At 45.9% G+C, this 24,392-nt stretch overlaps 2 protein-coding genes across 2 annotated transcripts; one reads left to right on the top strand and one right to left on the bottom strand.

The window, feature by feature from the left end:
- The first annotated feature begins 6,118 nt into the window (after positions 1-6,118).
- RAB9A (RAB9A, member RAS oncogene family) lies at positions 6,119-6,724 on the top strand. Its single transcript, XM_065901021.1, has one exon. The coding sequence runs from the start codon at positions 6,119-6,121 to the stop codon at positions 6,722-6,724; it is 606 nt and encodes a 201-aa protein (XP_065757093.1).
- A 4,511-nt stretch (positions 6,725-11,235) lies between these two features.
- TRAPPC2 (trafficking protein particle complex subunit 2) lies at positions 11,236-24,227 on the bottom strand. The gene is made up of 5 exons (XM_065900740.1): positions 24,117-24,227; positions 16,819-16,930; positions 14,130-14,274; positions 13,619-13,704; positions 11,236-12,389 (listed from the first exon to the last, which is right to left on the bottom strand). Exons 2-5 carry the CDS (start codon positions 16,909-16,911, stop codon positions 12,291-12,293), a joined length of 423 nt encoding a protein of 140 aa, XP_065756812.1. The 5' UTR covers positions 16,912-16,930; positions 24,117-24,227; the 3' UTR covers positions 11,236-12,290.
- Between the last annotated feature and the right edge of the window lie 165 nt (positions 24,228-24,392).

Genomic DNA, 24,392 nt, shown 5'->3' on the forward strand with positions numbered 1-24,392 from the left:
GCACATAGAGGTACGTTCAGGGTGTGCTAGGAGCGCAGGGGAAGGGCTTCACGGGGAGACGAGGTCTAGCTGCATCTCCAAGGGTGAGCAGGAGTTCGCCGCCCACCAGAGAGCAGGAGGAAGGGTTTGTAGTGAATATCCTACTGCAGTCTCAAGTACGAGGCCCAACTACCGCAGTTTTCAACCCCAGAGCTCGCTGATACCATTGGTATTGACAGTTGAGAGGGATCATAAGGGATCCATCGCAGCTCTACCCGAGGCCTCCCTCCCGCCCTTGCCACAGTCTGCTCTTGATCGCAGCCCGCTACCTTTCTGGACTCCGCATCTGTTCAGGTTGTGGGCTGCAGAAGCCATTTCAGGGCTCCGCTCACTCCGAGGGTGTCAGCGGAAATCCTACCGTGGCTGCTGAGGCCCTGCCCCTCTAGTCCCGTCGTCACAGCTTGCTCCGCTCTCCGTGGCTCCAGGTGTTCGGCCCACCCTGGGCTCTCCCGGGACGTGCGGGGTGCCTTGGCAGGGCCTTCGCACCACTGGTCCCGCTTCCTGGTTCTGGCTCCTCCCCCTTCTCACAGGTTCCTCCTCCTGCTGCTGAGCTTTGTCGGTGGTCAGACCAAATCCCCCAGCAGTGGACTCAGCCTTTGGGGAGGCTGGTCCTAAGGACAGCGTGCTCCTGACACGGTCGTGGAGACGCTGCTTTAGAACAGCCCATGCTGGAGACTGGTGCATAGTCTCGCGCTAACGCAGGTGAACACTGCCGGTGGTCCTCTGGCCTTGGAAGTTACCACTTTCTTTAACTGAGCGGCAGGTGAAGTAGCTCTCTGTTACAGGATCATGTTGGATGAAAATGTAATTCCCTTGATAGCTGGAATCACGCAGCTCCGTGAGATGCTCACACCTGAGGTCTGGTCTGACCTAGGGAGCCGCAGGGGCAGAATCCCCGCACTGTTTAAGCTGTTCTTTGGGTTTTGGTTGGGTGTTGTACTCTATAGCACGTACCTCTCATCTGTAAGACTTGCATCAGTTGTAATGCAAGAGGGTTTGTGCCCGGATTGTCAGCTCCCCCAACTACTCGCCCCACCTGCCAGGGCCTGAGTGTGGCCTGCATCCTGAGTGCCTGGCCCGGGGAGGCACACACTGAGGACTCCTGCAGAACTGCTTTCCCACCTGCTCCACGTGCTTCTGGGAGGCGCCGCAGGGTTCTGCAGATGTGTGATTGCAATTGCATTTAAAACATGTTCAAACTGTGGAAACTCTAATAGAACTCAGATGTGCTTTATCTATGTGTCAGTGGATTGAATACTAGTAGTTCTGTCAGATTAACTTGTTTTTGTGCAGGTCTCGAAATAAAGCAAGCAAGTGGAAGACGCTTGCCATTGCTACCCCTTCTTTTCATTGTACGTACGAGAGTAACAGGAGAACCCTCTGAAATAAATGCAAAGGCAGCCAAGACTGCCGCGCCTGTGGGTTAACTACTGCGCTTTGGAGTGGGTCGCATTCCGATCTCACTCCCCCCGTCCCCCCCCCCACTAGCTGTGTGAGCTCAAGCAAGGACCGTAACGTCTCTGAGTCAGTCTTCATCCATAGGGTAGGGATAATGAGAGGCTTGTGAGGAGTGAACACAGTGAAGCAGAGTCAGTGGCTTGCAGGGCTCAGTCAGTGTTAGCGTGGTAATGGTGGTGATTTTATCCTTAACCCCCAAATATCAAGATTCTGAAGGGTAGCATTTTTTTCATCGATTGAATTTATAAGTTGAAGGCTGCTTTATGTAAGTCCCACAAAAATGCCCTTTGCTTTTAAAAAAGGGAGGGACAGGGGTTTGGAACTGTGGGTTTAGACCGAAAGAGGCTAGTACTTTAGCACAGCTCTGCCTACTCAGCACAGGAAACCTTCACCCTGAATTTGGTCTGTAGGACTGGGATCCTTTGGCTTCCTAATGTCTGCCTGCATTGCCCTCTCGTTTGTTCTGCCCATGACTCTTCTGAAATTTGACTGAAGAAATGGCCATAAAAGAAATCTACCTAGTTTCTGTAAAACTCCCAGTAAAGACTTCTTCATGTGTCCATTCCACAGAAACTCCCTGCACTCCTGTAATGAGCCTGGCACAGTGGTGAACCGCTTTCCCTGTTGTCCATGTCCAAGTGGATCTCCCCGACAGCCCTAGAGGTAGGTACTGCTGTCACCAGAGTCCCCAGAGCTGCAGGATGTCAAATAGCTTGTCCACAAGTCTGTGCTCTTGGCCTTTGGCACAGGGAACCAGTTCTCCTTTCTGACGGTGGGCCTCCATTTGCTCACAAAGTTTCCTGTCTGCCTTGACTGCCCAGAAAGAAGCTTCACGAAATTCTGCACTGCCTTTAGTCTTTGCCTGACGTTTCCTGTGTCACATTGGGTGCCTCTCCCTTGAGTGGTCCTTCTTTTTTCCTTCTTTGTTTTAGCTTTATTCTGTGGAATATGGTTGTTCTGAACCACTCAAAATTTGGGCAGATTTTGAATAATTTATATTTTACATTTCATCTTAACCAAATTTTACAGCTGTCTAAATGGGATACTTAGAAAGGTAGGATGGGTGGGGGCAGGTGAAAAACTTGTTGGAAAACAACAATGGTTAAGGTGTAGTATTTGATTCTAGGGCTATTTTTAGGCTGAGAAAGGTCATGGGCAGCTTTCAGGTGTAGTTTTCCTTTTAAATTAAGAATCTAGCTACTAATGGAAGTCAGACATTTCTTTTGCATTTTAATTCTTGTGTTTACTCTTAAAGTTATGAAAACAGATTGAATGTACATTGCTAAGGTGTGCTTTATGATTTTTTCTTTGCAGATGGTGATGTTTGAACTGAACAATTAAGGTGAGATTATGGCTTATGTGACATGCTTTTCTTATGCATATTTCTTTGTAGGGTTTAGCTGATTGCTAAAGTCATGTTTTAGCTTGGGTGAAGAATATTGCCTTTGGGCAGTCCTTCTAAACTGGAGTATAAAAGGCCTTCATATTACATTTTAAGGTAAGTTTTGAAAAGAACGTATCAGGATACCTTTATTCATTCAGCTTATACTAAAGAAGTTTCAAAGCATTTTACTGTTTTCAGAGAAGAAAAAGGGAACATTTTTAATGTTCATAAACTCATTATGTTAATGTAGAGATTGCATGAAGCTAGCTTTTGTTAGATGTCAGTGGGAAATAAGATAGTTTGTATAATTATATCACCATGCATGTTTATATTCAATGCTGCAGTTAGACTCGGAGAGCTGTTTATGTCTGGATTAGTTGTTTGAACAAATGCCAACGTACCCCCAAATAGGATATCTGGGAAGCCCCAAACTATAGATGAGAAATGTAAAAAATTGTACCCTATTTCCTGGTGTGTGGGTCTAGCATATCCCAAATTTGCTTGCTCAGAATAAGGGCACAAACTAGGAAATCCCACATTATTATGAAAAAAGAAAAGGACTATGAAAGTGTCCTGATAGAGTTAATGAATTACAAATCTCAAGGAATTTCTAAGACTTAATTTGGTAGATGTATGTAACCACACATCTGGGTGGAGGTTGTCAGATTGCACAGTCTGGTTTATAATTTGATGTACAGATCCTAACACGTTGATGCTGTACAATGAAACTTTGTGTCCAGTGAGGCAGTTAGAGACTTATTAAAATCCTGAGATAAATGATAGACTAGAATTCAGCACATCTGTTACACCCTTGTAACACAACGTGGAACGTCTGTGTTTATGTATCTTCAAAATCGTGGGAAAGGAACAGTCTTGGGATGGGGGGCTGCTGGAGGAGGTTCCCAGTGTGGGGGATGACTGTGCTGAGCGGTTCTGAGGGCCCCGTGGTTAGTTCGTGAAGCGGGGCTGGGTTCGCCAGCAGAGCGAGCAGCACGTGTGGGGACGAAGGCAAGGGCGAGCGTGAGGGCTGAGCCCGTGGATCTGAGTTTCACTTCCCTGTGACAGTGCGTTTCTGAATGGCTGATGCCAGGAATGGGGAGCAGGGTCAGGTGTCTTGCCTTAGAAGTTGGACTTAGAACTGAATCTCTGGAGAAGCACTGAAGAATGTTAAGGAGGGAGCATTAGATGCTTTCCTTGTGTCAGAATAGTTGGTGTGCTGTTTTGGTTTTGCTACTCTTTTTTTCTAAGTTGAAGTCGTGTAATCAAGATTCCAAAGAATTAAACAAAGGAACCGATTTAGTGCACTGTTACTATGTCAGGAAATTAAAGGGCTTGAGATAGTTTGAGTTTCCTCCCTAACATTAATTTAGCCTGGGCATTGGGCAGAGCCATCCACTGAAGTCGAAAAGTCTCCAAGTAGTACACACTTTGCCTCACACTTTTGTTGGCCAATTTAAATTGTATTAATTATAGTAGTAATTACTGTAGTAATTTAAAAACACCAATAAGAGTTAGGGACAAGTTGCCACATATTTGTAAGAATAGTGTGTAGCATGTAGTAGGAAATGCAGAATTCTTGCACGTTACGGGAATTGTTCAGTTACATTATACTGGGTCATACTTGCATATAACCAGGCGATTGCCAGATAATGTTTGTTTACTGCAGTGATTTTGCAAATTCATCCTAGTCAATACAACAATTATTGTTCATGCCTTTATTATCTTCCCACTGAGGGATTCACAATATCTACTTTCATGTTAAAGTTAATTACCAATTTTGCTCTAGGGCTGTGCTGTCCAATACAGTTGTTGGCTCTTTAAATGTGACTATTCAAATTAGTGAAAATAATATAAAATATTATTTTATATAAATTCATTTATATATATGTATATAATTATATAAAATATAATTTTATATAAATTCATTTTCATTTTATATAAATTCATTTCCTAGCTCCCACTAGCCACTTGTGGGTAGTGGCTGACAGTCCAGATGGAGGACATCTCCATCGTTGCAGAAAATTCTGTTAGTGCTACTCTAAAGGTTGTCTTCCTTTACAAATATCTTAAAAGCCATTTAATACTGAAATATTTACAGTTTAAATGATATAATTTGATTCAAAATAATTGGGCAGAAGGGAGAATGGGACGCTATGGAAGAAACAAGATTTGCTGTAAGTTGATAATTGGTGAAGCTAGGTTTAGGGTCTGTGAGGTGTCATCATATTATTCTCATTATTCAGAAATTGTGTATGTTTGAAATTTTTCATAATAAAGAATAAAAACAGAAGCCTTAAATAGGAATAGTGCTCCCACCAGCCTACAAAAGGGTGTCTGAATCTCCGTACCCCCCCAAGCCCCCCCTGGGGACTGGTGGTGGGGAGGGGGAGTTAGTCCTGCCCCAGGGCTTCCCCTAAAGGGTACACATGGTACCACATTTTTGTTTAATGTTCATTTCATTCCCCCTCGAAACACACGAGTAACAGCCCAGGCTCACATTTGTTCAGAAGAGTTGGAGCTGCCCAAATGAATCTTGTGGGTAGAATGTGCTAGGTTATAATATTATATCAAAAATTCGAGTGGTGCGGACATTAATGTTAGCCAACTCAAAATAGTGTTCCTAATGAAAAGAATAGAGTCCTTTACTCAGTGGTTGGCTTCGGTCTGTTCACAGCCAGATCAGTCAGTTCTGTCTCTGGTTTCCTGCTTACCAGCTCCTATGGTGATGGCGCTGGGAGAGAGAAAGAGGGGGTTGTCTAGAAACCCGCTGGCCTGAGAGGAAAGCCATCAGTGAACACTGTCACCGTGCCACCAGAGGGCTGTTTGCAGTTGCTACAGAAACGTGCCCACTTCGGTGTCCTACTGCAACTCTAACAGATGGTGGCAGGGCTTATTGTGAGCCAAGAGGAACGGTTGAGAGGACAGTCTTTGGGGTCAGACTTGGCCTTGAGTGCTAGCCTCAGTCAGCGGTGACCCGAGGAAGGGGAAGAATGAGCCCTCAGCAGCTGTCAGAGAGAGTGATGGTCGGGTGGTGCCTGGCACAAGGTGCAGGGCTCAGTAGGTGACATCTCTTGCCGTCCGGTATTCCCTGCGCAGAAAGGAATTGGGGCTCTGTGTTTTATTTCCCTTAGACACTGACATTCATAGAGGCATGTAGAACCATGTACAGGTCTAAAGGAATGTAATGGTGCCCTTTTATTTTACAGGGTTCCGAAATCAGAGATCTTGAGATTAAAAATGGCAGGAAAATCATCGCTTTTTAAAGTAATTCTCCTTGGAGATGGTGGAGTTGGGAAGAGTTCTCTAATGAACAGATATGTGACTAATAAGTTTGATGCCCAACTCTTCCATACAATAGGTGTGGAATTTTTAAATAAAGATTTGGAGGTGGATGGACATTTTGTTACCATGCAGATTTGGGACACCGCCGGTCAAGAGCGGTTCAGAAGCCTGAGGACGCCATTTTACAGAGGTTCTGACTGTTGCCTGCTTACTTTTAGCGTCGATGATTCTCAAAGCTTCCAGAATTTGAGTAACTGGAAGAAAGAATTCATATATTATGCGGATGTGAAAGAGCCCGAAAGCTTTCCTTTTGTGATTTTGGGTAACAAGGTTGACATCAGCGAGCGGCAGGTGTCTGCAGAAGAAGCTCAAGCCTGGTGCAGGGACAACGGCGACTATCCTTACTTTGAAACAAGTGCAAAAGATGCCACGAATGTTGCAGCGGCCTTTGAGGAAGCAGTTCGAAGAGTGCTTGCTACCGAGGATAGGTCAGATCACTTGATGCAGACAGACACGGTCAGTCTGCACCGAAAGCCCAAGCCCAGCTCATCTTGCTGTTGAAGTTCGAGAGGTTGCCCTTGCGATCTAACCAGGTCACACACATGCACAGATAAGCACAGGGTGGAGACGAGAATTCGTGTTTGCAGCAATGGATCGTGTACTCACAAAATTAAACTAACCATATTGCTGCCTTGTTAGTGGGTGGGAGAAGGGACACATCCACTCACAGGAGAATCTCTTTACGCAGTAACGGCACCTTACCTTTATAAGTTGTAACGGTTGTCTAATAATGTTTAATTTAAATATGTATGTCACAGAGCTAATAAATGAGATGACCAGGACTTTATAATTAAAACAAAACACTTGAGTATTCTAGAAGTTACTGTTTTTTCCCCGGGAAAATGGAGAACTACTTTTTCTATGTGTATATTTTTATGTAATTAGCACTCTGTTCCTGGTTCAGGGAAAACATGTCCTAAAGCAATAATGTTAGATATTAAAGTTTAAAATCCAGTGCATTTGCCGTGTAGTCATGTGATTTGAGGATGTGTTCATTCGGTTTAGAATTATGTGCGTGTTCGCTTTTTCATTCTACGTATCAGGATTGATCTCACTTGTAATCACTTGTCGTTTGTGTGCCCCCCTCGACCCCCAACACAGAAGCCGGCTTTATCACTCTTGGAGGAGGTACTGCTTCTGGATTGTACTGTGTGTGCGGGTAAATGAAGACATCTTTATTTGGTCATGTATTTATTCTGTGTCTTCTACATCACTGAGCTTTGTTTAGTGATTTGGTCTCAAGGAGATTTTTCGTCATTCTGCTGCAATGAGCAGCCTTATTGATAGAGCAAGTTGTGGTCTTTCGTGGGTAAAGTGCACCCACTGCGCCATTCATGCCGATCCCATCCCGCAGAGGCACACCAATGCCAGGCGCATGTGTTAGAGAGGACAGGACCCTTGGCTGTGGAGCGGTGGGTTATCAAGCGACAAGCTTTTGGGGGGCTGTCCTGTGCGGGGGAGTACATTTCGGAACAGCTAGGTTGAGAGATTTCTCTCCCTGGCCCCGCTCCTTGGAACCACTTGACACAGAACGCCAATACAGTAAGCTCAGCTTTTGAAAATCTAATTTCCTAACACAACAGATTTGGCTCTAAGCAAAACATTTTCACATTTTAAATCTGGGGAAATTAAATCTCCTTATAGTCTCAGGTTAAAGAGAGCTGTAGTTTTTATTATTTATAATCAATTCCGCCCCGCCCCACCAAACTATAATCCTCCATTCAGAAAACAAAATAGGAATCCACCATTAAGAAACGAGTGTGTAGTATATATTCCCTTTGTTTTTTTCTCTAGGGGACATGCTTTGTTATTTTAAATCATGTGTACTCATTGTTTTGTGACTTGCCCTTTTCTCTCAATCTGTCTGGGTATATGTCCATTATATAGTAGACCTACCTCATTTATCTGCTGCATGGATGTCTAACAGTTTATTCAAACCGTTCTCTGCTGATAGCTAGCTAGCAGTAGTATATTAAAGTTTCCCACACCTTGGTCACCAATGGATATTAGGAGTACATTTGTTTATCATTTGAATAGATGATAGAGTCACACGGTTGAACATTATAAGGCACAAGGGACAGATATCTACCCTTGCCACCGAGTTCCTGCACGTGGAGGCAGCCGTGTGTCAGTTTCTTGGGTATCCGTCTAGATTTTTAGTACGTAAGGAAAGCATATTGTGTTAGTTCACTACTGCTGCCATAACATGCATACCCGGTGGTTTAAACAATAGGGATTTCTTTTCTCATAGTTCTGGAGGCTAGAGGTCCAAGATCAAGGTGTTGATAGGTTTAGTTTTTCCTGAGTCCTCTCTCCATGGTTTGCAGGGGATCTTTCCTCTGCACACACTCCACACACACACACACACACACACACACACACACACACACACCCCATCTCTCTGTGTCCAGATTTCCTCCTCTTATAAGAACACCAGTGAGACTGGATTAAGGGACCACCCTAATGGGCTCAATTGAACTCACATTAACTCCTTAAAGGGCCTGTCTCCAAATACAGTTACGTTCTGAGGGACTGGGGGCTAGGTCTGTTGATTATGAATTTGGGGTGGGGGGGGACACAATTCAGCCCATTACACGTCTGTGTGTGTGTGTGTAGGTATTTACAAAATGTATAATTTTGATACTTGTATAGATTTAACTAGTACCTTAGTGGTTTTTCTAAACTTTGAAGCATCTTTTCAATAACCGCTTTTTCAGCTAAATATTCAGGGATTAGATTAGTTGGCATTCCAGAGGTCTAGAGCTGGGCAGCGAAAAAGGATCAAAGGACCGAATCCTCGTGTGTGTAGACAGGCTGACGGAAGGGAGAGTAATGGAGCTTCACAGCGTGACTTAAAGGGACCCAGTGAACAGAGGCTGACCAAACCCAGTACTGAAATGGGACGAGAGGAGGAGGAACAGGACCTGACTGACTAGCTTCCTCCTTCACAGCAACGACAACTCGTTCACCTGACGGAGGAGCTCTTCAGACAGCAGCAGAAGGTAGCTGAAAATCTGAATCTTTTAAGAAAGTAACACGGGCTTTGCCTGGCTGGTGTTACTTACACAAAGATGAGAACTAGGGAAAAAGTGAGAGCTGGGGAGCAAAGCAGGCGACTGCGGTGGCGGCAAGAGGGGCGGAGCAGCTGCGGAGCCCGAGGGAGCAGGCGGGAGGGAAGGACTGCGGAGCGTGCTGTCCCGTTCAGGGCCGGGCCCCAGTGTTAGGGGCCGGCGGCTGCCGCCGTGATGACAGGTGCTTTCGTGCTGTCTGCGCATGTAAAGCCTTGGAGACAGAGTTCAGGGTTAAGAAAAAGGCAAACTACTGAACTTGGGAGGATGGACAGATGTACACTTGCTAGTCGATGTAGCAATTACAATGTGCCACGTGGAAGATGGAAAAGTGCACGTTCCTCAGTGAATTACTGCTTTTGTCACCTTCTTCCCCTTGGGGAAAACTCCCTAGTTGAAGTTAAAACATCCTAGATGGTCCTCATGTTAAAACCTGGCGTTTTACATTTCTATAAAACCTTGTGTAAGCTTTCACTTCAATAGCATGACCCTGTGACGCCAGTTCCATCCACAGTGCCAGCGGCTTGTGGGGCAAGGAAGCGTTAGGTAGAAAAGAGGATCTGTGTAGTCAGTGGATTCTGAGAAGTTACCACCGTGGACTGTCAACCAGGAAGTGCTGTCCTGACCATAAAGTGAAAGGACACAGGTGTAGCAGGGTGGAGGAGAGACCAAAGGTCTCTACATACGTGGAGAACGTGGGCACCACCGAAGCATCCTAGGCAATGGAAGAGGACCAAACCCGATTTGTGCATTCTATTTGGATCACTTCGGGAGTGCTAACGTAGATTACAGGTTTAATGCTGACTTGCGTGTGCTCAGTGGAGCCTGATGCCCTGGGTGCTACTGATGTCCCCCAGTTGGTCTTGTGTTCCAGAGCTTTAAGTGATGGTCATCTACTACCAGATACGAGTTTTGCCGGCTCTTTTGCCGTTTTTTTTTTGTTGTTTTGTTTTTTGCGGTACGCGGGCCTCCCACTGTTGGGACCTCTCCCGTTGCGGAGCACAGGCTCCGGACGCGCAGGCCCAGTGGCCATGGCTCACGGGCCCAGCTGCTCCGCGGCATGTGGGATCTTCCCGGACCGGGGCACGAACCCGTGTCCCCTGCATTGGCAGGCGGACTCTCAACCACTGCGCCACCAGGGAAGCCCTTCTTTTGCTTTTTTAATGGTCAGCGCCTGTTTTTCCCCTTGTACCAGCCCTGGTTCCATCCTTTGAGCTGTCCTATCCGTGTGCCCACAGGCTTTCCCAGCACGGCCCTCCTTTGAGGTCCTACCCACTCCTACGCTCATCACTGAATCTGCCTTCATGCTCCTTCAGAGGCAGTCATACGTGAAATCTGACACTTAACTACACTGATCTACTCCCATGGGGCCTGTGTTATTCGTTCCCATCTCACCATCACAAGCCTGGTGCCAAGGCTGTTTGCAGGGCACTGCTGTTGTGTGGCTGAGCTGGGATCCAAACCATCTCCATGCTACAGCCTCCTGCTGAAGCATCACGCTGCTGCTCCTCACTGGAGCATTGCCACCCTCTGCACTACATGCTCATTGAGGGCAGAGCAAACTGTATACAGTAAGTACATGTGTGGGTCTCTCCAATTAGCATGGCGGACATCACTCCTGGATTTCTAGCTGAGTATCTCTTTTCTGCTCCGGCACCTAAGTTTGAGGCGATTTGAATCCTGTAAAATGAGTTGCAATATATGATAATATGCAGACTTTCATTAGGGGAAACAGGACTAAAATGGTAGTAGTAGTGGTGGGATGAGTAGCACTTAAAAAATTCAATATTGGGACTCCCCTGGCGGTCCAGTGGTTAGGGCTCGGCGTTTTCACTGCCCGGGCCCGTGTTTGATCCCTGGTCAGGGAACTAAGATCCTGCAAGCCGCGCAGGGTGGCCAAAAAAAAAAAAGAATAAAAAAAATCGATATTAAACTTCCACAATCTTGGACAAACATCTTTATTTAGGAAATCAAATAAATATGGTAAAAAATTATGCTAGCAACTTCACACAAAGATACAGGACCAAACTTTGAATTACTTGCTCAGGTTATTCAGAATGGAACAAAATTCTTCAGGTGCTCACCATTAGCACAGAAAATAACGCGGTTATATTACTTGCTTTTCAATGGACATTTACTGGTTTACTGTAAGATCCCACGCTCTTACAGTACAAAAGAGAGGCCACTCCTGCCCCCTCCGGTATACAGCCTAAGTGGCCAAGATGGCCAAGAGCGCAAGTGTTAAATGTGATGCAAGCTTTTCTTTGTTTACAATTCTAAAACTGCTTTACAACTGTTTACTAGTACAGCTATCAACGGGTTCACTTAATCTTTAGTTTACTGTCTGAGGGAAAGGAAACATAAGAACATAACCTGTCACTTTGGTCCTAGCCTCCCACTTGACAAACATGGATCCAGGATTCAAGGATTACAGCAGGATCACTGTTCCCAGTCTCCGACAGGGGCAGACCTGTGGCACTTGGCACTGCAAAGCTGTCTGCTCTGGCTTCTTGGCTTCTTAGTGTACATATACTACTTCTGTGTATACTACCTATACCTTTTCATAACATCTCTAGATGTACAGATGAACCCATGTATGTGCTGTCAACTTCATTCCCTACTGCAGAAGCTTTTGGGTTTAAATCTGCCTCTACCAAATCTTGACCATGACATTCGGTTCAGGATTGTTACAACAAGATCAAGCTATCTGAATGAGGAAAGTCAAAAGCTTATTCTCAATTTTTAAAATAAAAATACTTCAAGCTTACTGATGAAGAGCTCTTCATAAATAACACTGTTCACAAGCAAATAACAATCTGTTGATAATCATAAGAAACTGAATATGCTATTTTAAAATATAAAAGCAATTTCATTAGGTTTAGATAAATTGAGACTACAACTAAAATTTTTCCATGCTGTTTAATCAAGTTACTTACAATGTACACATTCCTGAGTACACCCCATTGTAGTGACACTGTTTACTTCTGAATTTTTTGCATTCAGCTTAAAAGGTGTTTCTTCCCAAGAAACTGAACTTTTCTGTCAAATGCACTTGATCGAATAGGAGAATTGGGTTCATAAAATGGATTCATTGCAAACTAGAAGAGAAGAAAGTATTAAGGTGAAAAGGCTGACATCATTAAGTCTCTAAAAGGAAAATCTTTTAAAGTTTTAAATTAAGTCATTAAAGACATTCAAAGCAAAAGTCTGAAGACCACATTTTTAAGTTTTAATGAAGATGTTCCACTGTTAAATATTAACAGCCCCTTAAGGAAATTTCTGTCTTGGTGTTTAAGGGAAGTACCTGTGGCAAAACCCATGGTGGCACGTATGGTAAGTGCTGCCTGTGTGAGCAAAACCAACTCCCGGGATCCACCGTGTGTGTGAAATACAACTAGATTCAACGTTCATTATCAAGATGTGGATTCATCCGGTAGGCCCTTTGGCTATATAAAACACACTAAAAATCTGATATGCTCAGAGTGGAGGAAAAGTTATACCACACTGCTTTTAAAAGTTACTCTTGTGCGGTAGTTTTTAACAATCAGGTTTTTAATACTCTCCTTTAACACAAGGTAAGTGATCAGTTTCTCAGATAATGTAATGAGTATATCATATGTGTGAGGGAAAATTAGTACTGGATGGAATCACAAATGAGGAAAGGAGTTACCAACTTTTACACCTTAATCACTTGATGTCCATCTTGATAAGATGGCTAAATATTCTTATTTGCTACTTCTGACTAGGAATATTGATTGTTAACTGTGCTGAGATGCAAAAAACCTTGTCCAATTAGAGAATGTTTAAATTATTAAGAATATACTGTCAGCACTGCAGTTTAACCACTCATATCTTATTACTATTTCATTTTTTCCAAATGAGTATCAAGAAACGCGTGTGGCCCCTTTCTCCTTGAGTGACTTTGATAATACATGAATCACTTCCTGTTTATGATCTACATTCATTGCACTGTAACTTACTTGTTAAGTAGATGGAAAACATTTTACATTAAAATTATGAAGCAACTTCCCTTATACAGACTGCTTCTGTCTCTCACTTTAGGGTTCCCTCATAAAATCAACTATATGCACCAAAAGGGGGAGAATGAAACTGATTTAAAAATAACTACGAGTTGTCCTGCATACGTGTTAAGCTGGTGGTAGAGACCTGCCTGGTGAAGGAGCTGCCGGAACGGTCCTGCTGGAAGGAGAGCTCTGCTGAGAGGAGAGCTGTGCGGTCTAAGGGGGCTGCCTCAACAGGCCAGTGTCCTGCCAAAGTTGGAATCTCTTTTATAACCAGATTTTACAAGGTACAGAACATATCATACCTTTATGTATAAATCATAGACATCAGTAAAGAAGTTCTTTATCCCGTCTTCTTGCCTGATGTCATGCAGCATAATAAATCTCATATGTGAAATAATTAAGGTATAATCTTTAGAAATGAAAACTGAAAAGCGATCAGTCACAATATTCTTCAAATGAGTCACATGCAGTGTATTTTGCGATGGAAAAGGTGAATCCGTAAACTGGGTTCAAAGTTAGGTTAGTTTTATCTTGAAGAGAACATAATCCTTTTAAGTTAGAAAATAACTACAAAATAAAATCACCATTGATATGGTTCAGATAAACCTTAACTTTATATATGAGACTTGGTTTTAAAATTATGTTAAACAAAAGGTGTTTTTTCCCCCTAAAAAAATAAAAGCCCCGTAAGTGGCCATGTTTACCTAATATTTTGCAGTCCACAGACTCAGAACCTGGCATCTAGGTCCCATGTTGGTCTAGTCTGTTACCCCAACCCTTTGTTAGAGCTCTTTATTAAACAGGTAAGGATATGACCCGCAGTGACGAATGCTGAAACAAACCACTCGTTGAACTTGTCCACCGTCTTCAAGTACATGTTGTTTGACAGCCACATGTTCTCATCTACGAGGTCGAGAGCCGCGTGAGCTATGAACTGGTTCAGATGGCGGTGATCGTCCTAGGTGGCAGCGAGCAGCACCAGATTAACATTTCCTTACAGCGCCAAGACAGCCAGACTTCACTCTGCAAACGCTAGACACAGCTTTCTGGGGTGCGGGGGGGAAGCTTTCTGCTTTTACTTAGATTATTGTCATGAGACAGAGGTCTTCAGTGCTTTCACATTATTTTCTATTTTCTAATCTGGTATCAAAAACTCAATAAATAGAAACAGCCAATTAGTAAATGAAATGTGTCCAAGAAACTATATTTTTAAAATTTTGCAAGAAGCAAGTTACCAAGTTCTGTAACCATTTAAGCATGTGAAAAAAGGATATACTACATTAAAAGAAAAAAGTAGATCCTGCTTTTTTGTTTGTTTTTCTCCCCCTCCCCATTCCTCCCCTCCCCTCAGCTCAGATCCTGCTTTCAAGAAGCTCGCATCTTTTTAGAGGAGGAAGACAGGAGAAAAACAAGGTAGGCTGGAGCTAAACAGGTGGTGAGTACAGGCCTCGGGTGGGGCTGGGGGTAGGAGGCGGGGCTTCGTGTGCGGTGACACCCGGTGAGCAGTGGAGACAGCCTGGCACAGGCCATCTTGAGGTACAGGGAGCTCACATGGCAGGGCACCTGGGAGTGGCAGGCGGCCAGGCTGAGCCCCAGCTGCGTACAGTCCCTTGTGCCGACAGTGCCAGGTGGTCCTGTCGAAGCCGCGGGTGTCCTTTTCATGGACTGTAAAGGCCTAACTGAAGAAGGAGGGTCTGTCCCAGCAAAATGTGCAGAAGGAATTCATAACCTGGAATGCAGTCTCACTCCTGTGGAATTCTTACTTTCAAAATGCATTTTTCAAAGAACACCTCTGTTACAGGTTGAATTTGTCCCCCCTCCCCCAATCCCTATGTTGCAGTCCTAACCCTCGGTACCTTAGAATGTGGCCGTATTTGCAAAGAGGGTCATTGCAGATGTAATTAGTTACCATGAGGTCATGCTACGGTTGAATGGGTCCCTAATACAATGACTGATGTATTTATAAAAGGGGGGAATCTGGAGACAGTCGCACACCTAGGGAGACTGGCATGTGAGGACTGCAGTTCTCCTGCCACAAGCCGAGAACTGCCAGAAGCTGGGAGAAAGGCCTGGAACAGACCTTCCCTAGCGCCTCTGGACGGGCATGGCCCTGCTGACAGCTTGATCTCAGACTCAGGCCTCCCCAACTGTGAGACAAGACGTTTCTGTTCTAAGGCACACCGTTTCTGGTACTCTGTGACACCGGCCCTGGGAAACGAACATAACTTCCTTGCTGAGGAGGCTGTTCCCGTGACTGGGCGGCCATGTTGCCCTGGAATCCCTCGCGTAGGTAAAGCATGTTTATACTTCACTCACGGCACCGTGACAAAGCTAATTTAATCCTCAGGGAAATGGATGTGTTTTGTCTGGCTCACAGTAGTGTCTTCCTTTACACTGATGATCAATCTTGAGACATTAGAAGAAAACTGTAGAAATGGTTTACGAAGGTAAGCGGTAGCAGGAGAAAGATCAAGTCACGTGATGCTAGTTTTACACGCACTGTTTTGCCTACCGCGAGGCCGCTGGAGTGAGAGAAACTGCCAGTAGCCGTATACCACACAAAGCAACTACTGCTGCAGGGATGCCTCACATCCAAGTTTTAACGAGCAATGTGCTCATGTGAATGTGGGAAAATAATGTAGCAACACGGGCTAGGATAATACCTTGGATTTCTATCATATCTTAGTGGCAAGATCTGAATAGTTGAAAAGCGTCTTGCACTGGACATTACAAGTCACTACTAATTTCAAAATCAGTTCCTGTCTTAAGGGACTTTCAAGCCTATTTTTGGAGGTTGGGAGAAACATAGCATAACCTGTCGGCAATTTATTTGGAATGTGCACTTGTACAGGGAGATGGAAGGCACCAGCTATGCTCATCCCAAGACTCTATGGCTCTGTTTACTCTCAGTGGCAACATGTTCCTGAAGCTTGTTTTTCGGGAACCACTCTTGACAGCAAGAAGGTTGGGTGGTGTCACGGGAGAGGAGAGCACGAGGGCACCACGCGGCCAGTGGGTGCCACGTTGGGGTCACGGAAAAAGGCCGCCGTCTCAGGGGCAATAGAAGGACGTGTAAGTCGGGGTCTCTTTTAACCCTCCCGGGGTAGTGGATCTAGCACGTATGTCCTGCTGAAAAAGGTGATTCACGGGGACAGAAGGGACTTCCCTGGCATTTCCCACTGCAGGTGAGCTATGTTTCTATGTGCTCAAGGAGCCACCTTCACAGGAGGTGAAAGAGGGAACTGATGACCAGGGAGAGGAGACCCAGGGCATCTGCTAGTGCGTGCCAAGTGTGTGCTGAATTAGAGCACGAACAAACAATTCAGAGGATGCTCCTGGCTGGCTTCTATCAACCTGTGGGACTGCAGAGCAAGCCTCATTTGTGCTGGGTTTGTAGTTACCTCATCTGTCCAGATCTCTTGCAGTTCTAAAATCACATCACACCATTATCGTTACAACAACAGGACAATTGTTATGGAATTTTTTAAGGTTCCATACGCACTTTGGATTCTGCTTTTCCAGCTGGCAAAAACTCCATTTCAAAAACTGGATTATCATGGTGACCAACAATGACAAAGTAGAAGCTTCCAGACATTGTCTTCAATATATAGCTCCTAGTTAAATGGAAATAACACATATTTTTAGTACTCAATACTGAAAACCAAAAACCAGGAAGTGACGAACTCCATTTTTTTTTTTTTTAACTTAAACCTGAATTGCAGAGGAGGTGGCCCCTAAGCTCGGCATGCTTTCCAGTATGCCACCGTAGATACATGGCTTTTGGATGATACAAATTCTTTATCTGTGATATGTACTGGAGAATCCACTGCTACATTTTCATAGGGAAACTGGAAGACCTCTAATATGAAATCCTAAGAACAACATTCTCATGATCTGAAAGTGTGGAACATTTAGGGTAAGCTGGCTTAAACTTGGACTAGATCAGTCAGCATTGGCACTAACACCTGGGTGCTGATGAGGAAATAACTTAGAAATTTTCAGGAAGGATGCTTCCAAAGAAGCTAAGAACCACTCTAGCGCGTGTCCTTTACAGAAAGGAGAGCTCCTAGAGCGGTCAGCTACAGACTGTGTGGTACTTGTATTCCTACCTGAAAGGTCTATGTTATGAATGTAACTCCGCACATAAAAGATCCTGTTATATGCCTCTTCAAACACCATTTATGAGAGAGGAAGAAACAGTTTTGTACTCTAGAAGAGATGGAAGAAGTCATAATCCAAAAGGAAGACATTCTGAGTCATTAAGAGGTCTTGGAACGAGGATTAATAGGTTTGCTACAGGAATAAAACAGAGAAAGTGGGGGGTGGGGGAGAAATCGGTGATTCTGGGGCATTTAGCACAATCAAAATCTGGATGGATGGACGGACAGATGGGCGGATGCATTTATGTATGCATTTTTCATACGAGATTTTTGGAATCAGACCAAGCTAGGTTCACGTCTAGCTCTAGCGACATGAGCGCAGGCACGTGGAGACGTGGGGCCTAGGAAGGCCCCCTCATGGGGCGGGGATCTGCTTCACTGGGAGCGTACAGTAAGGTGTGTCCGAACCCAGGGCCCGTCGAGCCTCACTGGGACTTCCATGAGACGACATCCGAAGACTTCGGAAATGTATTTCCTGATGAGTACAACATTTTGTAGAGGAAATCACGGCACAGCTGGCCCCTTTCACTCTGGAATTGGAAGGCCGTGACTGGAAGAAAAGGAAGATAGGAGACCTGTGGCATGATGAAGTGAGTCAGATTTAAAAGGTTATTTGGGGCAGCGGTTGGCACACTACGGCCTGCAGGCCCTATCTGGCCTGGTCCGTCCTCTTACTACCGTCTAAGGCTGCTCTTGCCCTACAATGGCAGCATGGGGTGGTCGCCACAGAGACCATCTGGCCCTTTACAGAAAAAGGGGAAAGATGAGAAAAAGACCCAAACAGTAAAACTGGACAACAAAGACGGGCAGGAACGATACAAAAACTCTACAAAACTAGGAGAATTGGCAGTAATTCTCCAGCACAAGTGAGGGAAAGAGGGATGGGAGCCTGAAATTTTAACCAAGTAAACAATGACATCATTCATTCTTGCCGGAATACGTTTCATAGCTGGAGTTTGCCAAGGGAAGGGCTTACTTTCTTCAGCACAAACATTTAAGCAGCAGCAGGGGAAAAAAAATACTGTAAGGAAGATGCTTCTCCCCCTACACACATTTAGAAGCAGCAAGAGACAATATATGTATAAGGAAGATTACCCTCCTCCCCGCCTTCCCCCAAACCCACTCAACCCTATATGAAGACCTGGGTCTGGGAGACAAGCACATCCTAAGAACAGTGTGAGGATAAACAGAAAGGCAACTGCAGGAAATACCGCATAAACGGTCGATCACAAACTGCTCAGCTACGCAGAACCAGAGCTGCCAATCGTGTGATTTCACACACAGCTGAAGAAGGTATGCAGCTCTCGATTCCATTCTGACAAGGAAAAGCTGAAAGGTGTAGTGGAAGAAAAGGAAGCCACAGGAGAACATAACCGTTTTGTCTCAGGAAGGGAATGTCCAGTCATTTAATACTTGGGGCTTCTCTGCCTAGGTCGTGAGCAGAGGTGAGACACGCTCTAGAATTCCGTGCTGTCTGATAAGGGAACTTTCCGCGAGGATGGAGATGATCTACACCTGCTCAATTTTTCCATCACCTAAAATAGGGGCCCTTCAAGTGTCTCCAAGGGCTTGAGGTTATGGAGGCAGTCACACAGAGCTTGGCGATGGATTACACTGGGGAGCTGCGGGAAGAATCTAGCATGTTTCCAAAATGTCTGGCTGAGGTGATCAAGCAGAATATCAAGATGATGAACCTATTCACTGAGAACAGAAATAAGAAAGAGAGGGAAGAGGGATGGAAATGAACAGGTCAGTTTTGAACGTGTGGCGGTAGCCAGAATAGCTCCCCCGAGCCCCACCAAGATGTCCACATCCTAATGTCGGAAACCTGTGAATGTTAACGTATTCAATACATGGCAAAGGGCATTAAGGCTGCAGATGGAACTAAGGCTGCTCATCAGCTGATCTTCAGATAGGGCGAGAATCCTGGGCTACTCAGGTGGGCCCAATGTAATTACAAGGGCCTTTAAAAGTGGAAGAGGGCCGCCCCCAAGGAAAGTCAGGGGGAAGCGTGGCTGTGGAAGGATCGCCGCGGAGCTACATCATTGCTGGCTTTGAAGATAGAGGAGGGCGTCATGCGCTGACGAATGCGGGCAGCCTCTAGAAGCTGGAAAGGACAAAGAAACAGATTCTTTTTTTTTTCTTTTTTTTTTTGCGGTACGCGGGCCTCACTGTTGTGGCGTCTCCTGTTGCGGAGCACAGGCTCCGGATGCGCAGCCTCAGCGGTCATAGCTCACAGGCCAAGCCGCTCTGCGGCATATGGGATCCTCCCGGACCGGGGCACGAACCCACGTCCCCTGCACAGGCAGGCAGACTCTCAACCACTGCGCCACCAGGGAAGCCCAAGAAACAGATTCTTCCCGAGAGCCTCCAGAGGGGATTTCAGCCCAGTGAGACCCATGTTGGACGTGTATGCTACAGAACTGTAAGATGGTAAACTTGTGTCGTTTTAAGCCAGTAAATCTGTGGTAATGTGTTATGGGCACAGTAGGAAACTAACACGTCAAAGCTGAAAAAACCTGCAGGTATAAGAAAAAAGGAAATACTCCCGTAAGTGTCAGCAATAAAGGTAGAAGGTGCATTCTATAGAGACTGGGGACAAAGTGAGTTTATTTTCCATGGGACGCGGGTTTCAGAGCCCTGTGGCAAGCGGGGGGAGGGCGGGCCATGGTGCATCGAGGTGAAGCCCCTGGGAACAGTAGGGGGATGAGAGTATGGAAGAGAACAGCGGCTGAGGCTGGGTTTTCCCAGCAAGTATCCCCTACAGCTAACAGCCCTTCCGCCCCCCTTGCCGAAAGGACCTGTGAGGAGGGGGCCATCGTTTGGGCAGTGTGTGTGTGGGGCGCGAGGGACGGTGCTGGAATATAGGAGAGGGAATGCAGGAAAGAGAGGCGTTGTGGGGATTAACTCTCCTCAAGGACGAGAAGCTTCTGAAAGTTCCAGTGTCGAGGCCCTCGGGGCCTCAGGGGCCTGACTGATGAATGCTGTGTCTGGGTTGATGAACAGCACGTTTGTGAGAAGTTGCCATAGTTGTTAAAGTACCAATGAAGAAATCCTCCCTTATAAGGGCAGGACTTGTTGGCTGAAGGGAGGGGAGCCAGGACTCCCATTTGTGGTGAAAACAGCTGTCTGTGGTGGCTAGAGTGTCTTGAGCTGCTTTTGAGAGAGGTAACTAAAATGCACAAGGAGCTCTGGATTTCACTGAAAAGACCGTGTACAGGATGTAAGAAGGAGGGCACTAACTAGTAATGAACATAAAAATGGGACTAGAAACCTGTGAGGCTAGCATCAGAAGGGCAAAAGCCCAAAACAAGCTGAAATGTGTGGAAGGCTTTCAGGCTACCACAGGGAAAAGCAAGGGAGAAAGGTCAATTAGTTGAGGCACCTGGTACATAAATAACACGGGACACAGGTGTGCTGAACTTGGGTTTTCTCAAAGAATGATTTTCACACGGCAAGTGTGGAAGCAGTTAGGTTAGGCAGGCTGTGAACCCCAAGACATATGTTAAAGAAACAGTTGGGTTGACAGCTGACGGTGTAACTACTGGTCAGTGACGTTTGAGAAATCACAGGAACAGAAAAGAGCCAGTAACTGTCATTCCAACTCTGAGAAACAAAGAGGCTTGCCTCCCGGTCTGAGTACTTCCAAAGAGATTAAAACACCAACAGAAATAGGTATTAAATGCCTGTCGTCAGTCAGACACCATGCTGGGGGCTTTTATGACAAACTAAGTCATTTAATGTGAATCCCTAGACAAAAAGAGTGGGTTACGGAGACGGTGAGTCACTTTCTGAAGTCCTGTAGTCTCTACCTAAGAGACCTGTAGCCTGGATGACAGCCTGTGGTACCCCCAGAGCCGCAGCAGTGCCGGGGCCCGGGAAGTGCTCGTTCTCTGCTGAAGGAGGGACGGTGCAGGGCTGACTGGAATGTCAAAGTGCTCCACGTCAGTCGACAGCATGGGGTCTCTAGGGAGCCTTTGAGGTTGACCTTAACCTAGTCCAGCCCAAGGTTTGCATCAGTAACTGAGATGAAGCCAGTTTACCACACCCAAAGATAACAAGCTAAGGGCACCTAATTTATTAGAAGGCTAAAGTTAGGATTCCAAAGATCTCCACGGCTAGGAGAAATAGGTGACATGAACAGGATGGAATCTAAAAGGATTTGAAATAAAGTCCTGTACTTGGGCTTAAATCAACCGCACGACAATAGGATGTGGGAAACCTAGTATAAGAGCAGCTAGCTCATCTATGAGAACCGGTTTTCATTTATTGCCAGCTAAATCGGAGGTGGCAATCTGATACAGTGGCTGAAAAAGCGAATGCAATTCTAGGCTGCATTAAGAGAAGATGATGTCCTCATCACTAATAATACCATCTCTGGGGGACATGCTCAGTTCTGGGAATCACATTTTAAAATCATTAACTCTGAAATGTGTGTGCTGGGAGGAGGGAGGCATCTAGGCTAGGGAATGCTCTGGAAACAAGACAAAAGCTACTGAAGGAACTGAGGATGTTTAAACCGGGGGCGGTGGGGAGACGTTTTTTGCGGGGGCAGTGGGCTATGGTGCAGTCTTTAAATACGATGCTGTCTAATGGGAAGGGATTTGACTAGGGATGGCAAATGGGTTTTTTCCCATGAGCCCATTCTAATCAACTAGCAGTGAAGGCCAGGAACTGGTGCTGAGAAAGATTCTGAGACTAACGGTGGTCCGGGGGAAAGACTGCTGTGATCAGTTACCCGCATCTGCTACGGGTTTGGGAGAGGGCAGTGCCTATGGGAGCGCCAAGTATTTGCTAGCTCTGAACTAGACAGACTTATTCCAAACTGTTCCAGAGGCCAAGCCTAGGGCTGCTCCTTTGAGGTTACATGGAAAGACATTTGGGTCAATGTAATTGAGAACTTTGTAATAATTAAAGAACTATCAGACTGCCTTGTGAAGTGACACACCACCCCCCCACCCCGATCACTAGAAGTGTGATAAGGGGAGGCTGGAAGACCACTAGTAGTGCCAGAGTGGGAGGATGAACCCAATGAACTTAGAAGGCCCCTCCGAGACAACTCATGGATGCCAGTTCCAAAACCACCCATTTTTACAGCAAACCTCTTTACAGCCTCTATAGAGAAACTTCTGGAAAACTTCCCTATGCTCCCAACAGCAGTGGCTTCACTTGTTCCACAGACCTGGAGCTGGAAGACTAACCTAGTGTGGCACTGCAATAAGCAGGATGAATACTGTTGATAGTTCTCTAATAGGGTATTTTTCCTATTAATATTAAAAGCAATTCCTCTACCTCACCATAAGTGAGGTTATGCTGGCTTTTGGACATTTAATCTAAATCTATTCAATTTGGGCGCCAAAGGTTGGGGGTAAGAGGGTCTTCAGGCACAGATGTTTCTATTTAACAGTACTTGCAACATATTAACATCGTCTTACGACATTTTTCATCATCTCACTATTTGCTCAAAAGCCTTAATGTTTCTCATCTACAGGGATCAAGTACCAGTATCAAAAATGTAGTCCCATGTTGCTCTGTAGAGCTTTTCTCATCCTCATTGCTCTACCTTGGCTACAGTGGACTGGTATACTTTTTTTCTCCCCAACTGATCGTGTCCACTCCAGATTTATTTCTCTCTCCATGCCTGGAATACGCTCCCTGATTCCATGTGTAAACCTCACCCGTCTTTCAAAGCCCACCCAAATTCCTCCTTCTCCAAGTATTTCCCAACACCAACCTACACGCTCTCTACCTCTTATGGAAGCCCTGTCACTCTTGATGCCTCTTAAATTCTCTAAGTCTTTCACCGCCAGGGGTGAAAATTCATTGTACTCATCAGTGCTGTTCACAAAACCATCACTGGCCCAATTTTGTCCTCATGGGGCCTAGATACCTTATACCCACAGCATGGGACTCTGGAGCCAGGCCAGATGCCTCACTGCTCTTGAAAGGGTCCTGATTTTTTTTATTAACTTTTCAGAGATGTGCCCACTCATGTCCATCTCCAACCACTTTTTCTAAAATCTTTACCCGGTCTACAATGCATCTTAGCTCTTAGTCAATTCTCTGGCTGTAATGTTTTCATTATTGCTTCTCGAGAGACTGGTTCCTTTCCTTTCTAATTAGATTTAAGTATATGGGGGACCCGGCTCACCTATCTTCACAGCACGTACAACGATGGGTACTCAAAGTTTAGCTCACTAGTTTTCAACCACGGGTAACTTTGCCTCCCAGAGGACACATGGCAGTGTCCGGAGACATTCACGGTTCTCAGAACCGGGGGCAGGGGAGAGCAGGTGCTACTGGCATCTATTGGGTAGAAACCAGGGATGCTTGCTCAACATCCCGCAGTACACAGGACAGCCCCACAACGGAGCATTTTCCGGCTCCAAACGGCAATAATGCCGCGGTTAAAAAACCCGGGGTGAGCTGAATGACCCAGTGAAAGGTACAAGAAGCAAAGCCCCCGAGCAGGTGGACGTTTGCAGGTTGAATCGCGCTGTGGACTGGCCCGGTGGGTTGTGAAGAGCTCAGCCGGCCCCGGGGCAGAGGGGAGAGACAGGGCCAACACTCGCATCCCGTGGGGCCGGGGACATCCCCCAGAGTCCCGGAGCGCCAGTCGCCCTCTCGCTCCATTCCCTACCTGCGGCGAGACGCCGGGAACGGAAACGCCCAGTCAGTTCCCGCGGCCGAGACCCGCGTTCCGCAGCTTCCGTAGGGACTCCTCGAGCAGCCCTCACGAGACTCTGCCGTTGCGCTCTCGCGTTAGTGGGCGGAGCTTCCAGCCGCAGCGCGGCGGCGCAGTTCCGGGCTTGCGCTGTAATGCTCCAGACTAGGGCCGCTGGCCTCGGAGGACCTCGGGGAGGGGTGGACGCAGGTCTGAGCGGTTCGGACTCCGGCTAGTGCCGCGCCTTCTCTG

This window comes from Phocoena phocoena, chromosome X, assembly GCF_963924675.1.
Source record: "Phocoena phocoena chromosome X, mPhoPho1.1, whole genome shotgun sequence".
Lineage (NCBI taxonomy): Eukaryota > Metazoa > Chordata > Mammalia > Artiodactyla > Phocoenidae > Phocoena > Phocoena phocoena.

Excerpts from the sequence above, each read along its gene's own strand:
- RAB9A (XM_065901021.1), top strand. The coding sequence starts at position 6,119 with ATGGCAGGAAAATCATCGCTTTTTAAAGTAATTCTCCTTGGAGATGGT.
- TRAPPC2 (XM_065900740.1), bottom strand. The coding sequence starts at position 16,911 with ATGTCTGGAAGCTTCTACTTTGTCATTGTTGGTCACCATGATAATCCA. Across the intron at positions 14,275-16,818 it reads CTGGAAAAGCAGAATCCAAA|GACGATCACCGCCATCTGAA; the intron begins GTGCGTATGGAA and ends GCTGCCACCTAG. Across the intron at positions 13,705-14,129 it reads AGCATTCGTCACTGCGGGTC|ATATGAGATTTATTATGCTG; the intron begins ATATCCTTACCT and ends TAATTATTTCAC.